At 33.5% G+C, this 7,672-nt stretch overlaps 1 protein-coding gene across 1 annotated transcript; it reads right to left on the reverse strand.

Moving 5' to 3' along the window:
* Nucleotides 1-4,151: 4,151 nt before the first annotated feature.
* Nucleotides 4,152-7,205, reverse strand: LOC120078443 (phenylcoumaran benzylic ether reductase Pyrc5-like). Its single transcript, XM_039032715.1, has 5 exons — nucleotides 7,017-7,205; nucleotides 6,186-6,320; nucleotides 5,668-5,905; nucleotides 5,090-5,293; nucleotides 4,152-4,318 (listed from the first exon to the last, which is right to left on the reverse strand). The coding sequence occupies exons 1-5, from the start codon at nucleotides 7,197-7,199 to the stop codon at nucleotides 4,152-4,154; spliced, it is 927 nt and encodes a 308-aa protein (XP_038888643.1). The 5' UTR covers nucleotides 7,200-7,205.
* Nucleotides 7,206-7,672: the final 467 nt, after the last annotated feature.

Genomic DNA, 7,672 nt, shown 5'->3' on the forward strand with positions numbered 1-7,672 from the left:
ATGTTGTCATGTGGTTTAAAAGAAGTATGCTGGATCATTGTGTGTACTTTAGACATAAGGTAGAAGGCATTCTGTTTTTTTATTGTTATATGTTGATGATATGCTAGTAGCAAGCATAGATAGACAAGCGGCGGCAAAAGGAGAACCTAAGAAGGGAAAGAAAAATCTAGAAAGGAGCAAGAAAAAAGAGAAGAAATAAGATGGAAAACACATAAAGGAAGAAGAAAATTCAACCCATTGTTGATAGTAGCCATGAATTTTGTTGACAGTAGCCATGAATTTCTCAATCTCAGTCAGATTTGTAAAGGACAAAAAAGTCAATTCAGTTAAAAAAAAATACATTTTTTCTAAGCCAAAGTATAAGGCAACACCACCTGGTTTTGGAATGAAGTTTCAATTCTGGAAGTAGGTGATACAATTTATAAAGCCAAGATTTTAATGCAAATGGTTCTTTTAAAAAATAAGAAAATGAACCAAAATATTTATAAATAATTGTAAAATATCACGGTAGTTTATCACAGTGATAGATGGTGATATTTTTGCTATTAATTATAAATATTTTTAGATTTACAATAATTTCCTAAACCAAATGTTAATTGAATTTCGAAATTTCATCATATCTCGATAGATTTTGGATTAAAAATTGGAGATATCTTAATTTGATTTAAATTAAATTTTAGGGTTATTTCTTTTCTTCATGCCAGATTTGGGATCTTAAGTTGTAAAATTGGTGCGCGAATTGGGATGACATTCAGATGTTATTTGCAAGGATATAGTGAGATTTTATTATGCTATATTCAAATTTTTATCAAATTCAAAGTTTATATTCACTTATGCCAAATTATCTCAACGTTCCGATTTAGATCATTATCTCACTATTCCAAAAATTATAACCAAAATCAAATTATCCTAGTCTTTTACTGTTGTCCCAAATAACTATGATCTTTTTGTTTGCAGTCACAAACTACTCAGAATTAATGGTCAAGTACACTTTAAGACTCAAGGAAGGCTGTATGATTAAGGCTTCAAAACTCTTCAATCGTTTACCTGAAGGCAACTCAATCGTGTAGACGAAACTCTAAAAAATTAGACGATAGTTCAATAGTGTAAACGATATTGAGAAGTACTAGACGATCGTGTAGACAACAGTAGTGTGAAACTAAAAGATCGTATAGACGACAACTGAAGAGCTAGACGATCTTATAGACGATGCGATGTAGAGCTAAAGGATCATGTAAACGATGCGATAGGAACTAAATGATCATATACACGATACTTAAGTAAGTGCTAGATGATCGTAGAGTACGAAAGAAAGAAAGAACACAAGTGTTTAAGTGGTTGGCCAAAGGCCACGTCCACCGTGCAAATCGGGAGGGTCTCTTTTATTAATTCTTCTTCAAACTTATTACATAATGAATGCCTTGATCTCTCTCTCTCGTTATTCTCTCATTCATTTTCTTTTTATACAGACACATATGGTCAACAAAGAAGCTCTGGTGATTACAACAACATAACAGAAAGTCCAAGCATGAGCTGACATGAGCTAACCTTTTTCAGGTAACTCGAACCCGAGAAGGTCCAAGCATCGACCAAACTTGCTTAGTGGAATTGTTTTGGTCAGTATATCAGCAGCATTGTCTGAAATATGTATCTTTACTACCTCAACTTCCCCTTTCTCAATCTCCTATCTGATAAAATGGTATTTGATATCAATGTGCTTGGTTATGCCGTTGAACTATTGGTTTTCAGATAGGTAGTTTGTGCTCTTGTTGTGACAATATATTCTGACCTTTGTTTGTGTAATGCTGAAATCGTTTAGTAAACCTTTCAGCCACAAACTTTCTTTCACAGTATCAGATAGTGCTATAAACTTTGCTTTTGTTGTGGAAAGGGCCATAATAAACTGCAAACTAGCCTTCCAAGTTATCAAATTGTTTTTCCATAGGAAAATATAGCCAGATAGTGAGCATCTTCTATCTAAATCCTCTGCATAATCAGCATCAACATAGCCATACATTTCATCATTGAAGGATCATTCTTTCTATATTACCTTGCTTCCTTTAATGAACAAATATACCTTAGTATCTATTTGACTGCTTCCCAATGTTATTTACCTGGATTTGTCATGTATCTACTGACCATACTTGTAGCATAAAATAGATCTGGTCTGGCTGAAGTCATTAGGTACATCAGAGATCCCACTGCCTGGAAATAGGGAACAACCTTCATATGGTTTATGTGATCTTCATCTGTGCTTTTAGGGTTGTTTGCAGCTGAGAGCTTGAAATGAGGTGCAAGTGGAGTGCCAACTGGTTTAGCACCTTCCATTTTTAACCTCTGCAATATTTTTCCACAATATTCTTATTGACTTACATACAATCTGCTATTTCTTCTTTCTCTGTCAATCTCAATGCCTAGAATCCTTCTTGATTCCCTTAGGTCTTTCATATCAAACTCTTTTTTTAGAAGAATTTTAACCTGCCTCAATTCTTCTTTGGAACTTCCAGCCAGCGACATATCATCTACATAAAGGAGTAGATAAACTGGTTCCATGAAGCTCTTAGAGTTTGTATACACACATCAATCATAGGAACTTCTCTTGAACCCCATTTTGGAGATTACTTCATCAAATCTCTCATACCAACACCTTGGTGACTGCTTGAGGCTATAGATAGACTTGTTTAGTAAACATACCAAGTCTTCTTCTCCTTTCTTCACATACCCTTAAGGTTGCTTCATGTAAATAGTCTCATTCAACAATCTATGTAAAAAGGTTGTCTTCACATCCAATTGGTCTAACTCCAAGTCCTTTTGAACAACTAAGGAGAGGAGTAGCCTAATGGATGTATGTTTCACCACTGGAAAAAAAAACCTCAGTGTAATCAATACCTTCCTTTTGTGTGAAGCCCTTAGCAACTAGTCTTGCCTTAAACCTTTTGTATCCTTGAAATTTCTTCTTTAAACTTGTAATTCTACTTAAATGAAATAGGTTTGTACCCTTTAGGCAAAGGTACATACTAGTTTCCAGGTATCATTTTGGTTGAGGGGCTTCATTTCATCATTCATTGTCTCAATCCACTGTCTAGCATCAGGGCTGTTTGTTGCTTCCTCAAAGCTGGTGGGTTTGTTGTTGCTTAATGAAATGACAGGACTTAAAGCAACACTAGCAAAATCTGATTCTAGATATCTTGTAGGTGGCACAATGGTTCTTCTAGTTCTGTCTCTTGCTACGGAGTAATTCTGTAAGTTCCTTTCAAATTTATTTTCTTGAACCCCTATCATTCATAGGAATTTTTAGCTCATTCTTCTTAAATTTTTTAAGAGCTAGCATTTGAGGTTCTAACAACTTACAAAAATTGTGATCTCCCAACTGCTTTATTTAGATTATGCACTATAGCACATACATTTTGCTCTTATTGTTTTGACTTGTAATTATAGTAACCAACCTTAGTTCAAATGGTTTGTAAAGGAAAACATACATGTTTTCTCTTACTGAATTTGTATGAAGTGTTCCAAATTTTACGATCTGGATTATATCGAAGAATGTGTTGTGAGGAACATTTGGTAGTTGATTGAAACACATATTTTGGGAGTGTTTATATAGTTTTCTTGCAGATATGTTTTATCTAGTTTTTAGGAGAAACTTTATGAAATTTTTAATAATTTTTATTAACAAAGCTTTCGCTAGCCTCATATTTTCTAAAATGTATTTAGCTTTTATAAGATCGAGAATAAATTCCACAGTTTTATTGGAATCTATTATTGGCAAGCCATGTTTTAAATTTGATAGTTAGGATAACTTGGAGTCGGGTGTGACGATCTTACCTACTTTATCTTTTAATCAATCAAGCCAATGGAATATTTTGGTCCATAATCCAATCATGTTTTTTGTACCAATGTTGATAAGGTATTTTCTTATTGATTTGATAAGGTCCTATATATATGTGTTGTAATGACCGAGTTATCATATCTACGCTAGAAATTTAAAAAGAACATAATGGAAAAAGTCATCAAATTTTAAAGCTTATAAATTCATTTCATACAGTACATAAAGAACAAGGAAACTCAATCTCACTCCCTTTATTTATTGAAGAAAGCCGTAGTGTAGATCAAAACTTCAATTTTTTCCTTCTAGAAAATGCATGCTTTTTTTAAACAAACTGATCCAGAAATTCATCCACAGTCGTGTATTTAACATCTGGATATAATTGTGTGGCTTCCACTCCAAATGATGGTTCGATATCAAAGTTAGTATGATCTCCCTTCACAAATGCTGAGTGACAAATTGCTAATGTGACGTTCATGGGAACTGGAGCCTCTGCAAGAACAAATAAAACACAGTTTAATTTTAGCCTTCTTTCAAATTTCTATTCCCAAATCCCTAGTTCAAATTAGTCTTTTCATGAATGAATTAGGGCATGATTTTGGAAGGGTTTAAAGATATGCTTAATTGTTTGAACAAAATACGGGTGGAGGTGAGATCAGTAGATGCATCAAAATATCTCAACTAGATTGACATATCCATAACACCATCATCACATTCCGGATCCAAAAGCAATACATTCACCCAAAAGAGAGTTATGTACATGAAGAACGGTAAGAAAGCACAAAACAAGGATAATGTTTCGATAGAACACATTTTATAAGCACTCCCCCACTTTAAAAAAGTCATCAAATCAAGTCTATTATAACTTTCATATTATGATTGTACTTGTTTGTTGATGTACGAATCGAACCTCGCGTGGATCGAAATCTCAACTAAGAAACAAAATGAGAGACTACGGGCAAAATAGAAAGATGGATATGTGTGATGTTGGCCACAGATACTTTGATGTTCATCTCTTCTAGATATAGCCTGGCATCATATTTTTAATTGATTGAGATTGGCTGAATTCAACCTCCGAGGTAGATTTGTGCATCAACAGTTATAAATTGTAACTATTTAAAGAGGATGATTAGTTTTACAAATTTTAATATAATTACTAGATGGATTATGTGTGATTAACCATTCAAATTTAAGGTAAGAAAAGCTTCAACAGACATTTAACAATAGCAATAAAATGTAGAAATTTGATTATTCAATACAAACCTTGGATGTTCTTCAACACTTGTTCCTCTGGAACATAGATTCTCTCAAGGGTTTTTCCAATTTTTTTCTCCCAAAGGGACACAAGATCATTGAAAGAGTAGGTGTTACCAGAAGGCCTAATGTAGAGAGTTTTGTTTAAAGTTCTTGGATCATCCACAGCTTTGATAGTGTAGGTGCCAACGTCCTCTTCCTTGTTGAATATACCTGACAATTCAAAAGGAAAAAAATAAAATAAAATCAAATGTGTTATGTATAGATAACAAGTTCTTAAATCACCGATTGAGAGACTACTGGTAAAAACTCCCTCACTTGTAGGCTTGAAATTTGACGAAGGTCCAATAAATAGAAATGAATACTAATTGGGAAGGAAATTACGATACAAGGGTTTGAACACAGGACCTATCGAACTGAACCAACTTGTTCTTGTATTATCTTAAATCACCGATTGACTCAAAAACTTAAACGAATGATAACATAAGTCGACAGTTGGGTTTAACTTACATTCATCTCGACTAAATTTATGAAACTAAGCAATCTAAGAATTGAAAGAACTGTAAGGAAGAATATAGTGGATTTACACTTGGGATTTCCATCTCCTAAGATAACAACTTTATCTCTTGGTGGGGTGGTGGCTCCTGGTTGAGAAAAACTTGGAAGGAAGTAACCAGCAAAGAAGTTGGCAGACACATAGGTGTAAGGAATTTTTGCAGCCTCCACAGCTCGACGAATTTGAATCTTTACATTGTAGGCTGATTTTGCTGGCTCAACAGCATGTGCACGATCAACATCATTTCCAAATTCTGAAGGGAGAAATCTCTATACAAAATCCGTAAGTTAGAACCATAGTAATTGATATGTCGATATTTTCACGTTTCTATGGATTTGATATCGACATGAAGGGCGAATCGATATACAAAATATCACTAATATAAATATAATATAAATAATAACAGAAATGTCCATCGAAATCGAAAGTCTATAAAATTAAGACCTCGATATTTCTGTCAACATTAAAATTTTAAATATTGGCTAGAACTTAATATTGACATGAAATATTCTTACATAATAGGGAATATAGAAGAATTAAAATTATGACCTTAATGTTGCCAGCTTCTTTGATGGCAGAAATGAGCTTCTCTTGTTCTACTAATAGACCTTTACCAACAGTGGATATTACAACATCCACTTCTTTTATGGCCTTAACCAAACTGTTGTGGTCGTTGAGATCACCCTACAAAATCATCAATCACAAATGGTTACAACAATTCCAAAGAATTTAAAAGGTTTATATTTATCTATTTATTTTCATATATCTATGTGTTCGGACCAGCTTTTTCCATCTGGATAACCGTCTAACCCTAATGCATTGTTGGTTCCTACATCTAGATCCATTTGTACTCATCTCAACTAATTTTCACATAGCAACAACCTAACCACTACTACATTCGATTTTGTGTAGGCCAATGAATATTCATCTCGACTATTTTCACGGGACAACCATACCTAACCGTACTACATTTGATTCTAAGCCTACTACAATTGGTTCCTACACTTAGGCCACGCCCTTGGTTACATTTTTAGTTCTTACACTCAAGATCACCCTCGACTATTCTTATGGACCCTACAACATTTGGTTCCTAAATTCAGGATCCTACCACATTTATGTTTTGTTTTGTTTCACCCTAATACATTTGACATTAACATACTCCATTTGGTTCTCTCAATTTGTGTTCATCTCAATTATTCTCACGGGACAACCTTATGATCCCACGACATATAATTACTAAAAAAAATTTATAAGATATTAAATCGTAGGTAGGTGTTAGTCACCAATTCATTATTATAGATTTGACCCTTGATTACTAGGAAAACCTAGGGTGGTTTAGAATTTCAAAGGTTTATATAAGCAAGATAAAAACCGACTTACAGTGACTAATTTTACTCCTAAGTTCTTGAAATTATTGATAGTTTGAGACCTGGCAGGGTCAGAGACAGTGGAATCTCGAACAAGAGCATATGTGGGATTTCCAGCCTTGGCACTTGCCTCCACAATGAACTTGCCAATATAGCCAGTGCCTCCAATGATTAGGATCTTGCTTTTGCTTGCCATTTGATTCAAATTTCCAAACAAATAAAGTTGAATGAAATTTCAATAAATAAATAAGAGCAAATTTCAAATGGATATTACACAACTTGATTTATAGGACTAAATTAAAGCCTGTGGCTTAAGGTTTTAGTTTGACTTTTTCAATGGTCAACCATGGCTTTTGGGTTCTTTGGTTGTTCATAGCCATTAAATTAGTCTTCCTTCATTTTTTTCTTCATTATGTTAGTTGCTAAAAAGGTGTGTTGTATTTGTCAAAAACATATTTCATTTTAGAATGAATTTCTCTCTCCTTCATTTTGAATTTTGAATTTTGATGATAATTAATTGGCTCTATGAAGCAAATTTATTCCTCTTATTTAATTTGTTTGATATGTCTAATCCATTGTCATGTTTAATTTAAATTTAAATCTTATATATGAGATGAACTCTTGTGTTTGAGGAGATGAACATTTGTGTTTGATACAATTTAGTTTTGA

Source organism: Benincasa hispida, chromosome 5 (genome assembly GCF_009727055.1).
Source record: "Benincasa hispida cultivar B227 chromosome 5, ASM972705v1, whole genome shotgun sequence".
NCBI classification, from domain to species: domain Eukaryota; kingdom Viridiplantae; phylum Streptophyta; class Magnoliopsida; order Cucurbitales; family Cucurbitaceae; genus Benincasa; species Benincasa hispida.

What these genes read in the sequence shown, in the direction of transcription:
- LOC120078443 (XM_039032715.1), bottom strand. Translation starts at nt 7,199, where the DNA reads ATGGCAAGCAAAAGCAAGATCCTAATCATTGGAGGCACTGGCTATATT. An exon ending in AGGAGATGGAAATCCCAAGT is followed by an intron (nt 5,294 to 5,667) that starts GTAAATCCACTA and finishes TTGAATTGTCAG; the next exon opens with GTATATTCAACAAGGAAGAG. An exon ending in AGTGTTGAAGAACATCCAAG is followed by an intron (nt 4,319 to 5,089) that starts GTTTGTATTGAA and finishes TTGTTCTTGCAG; the next exon opens with AGGCTCCAGTTCCCATGAAC.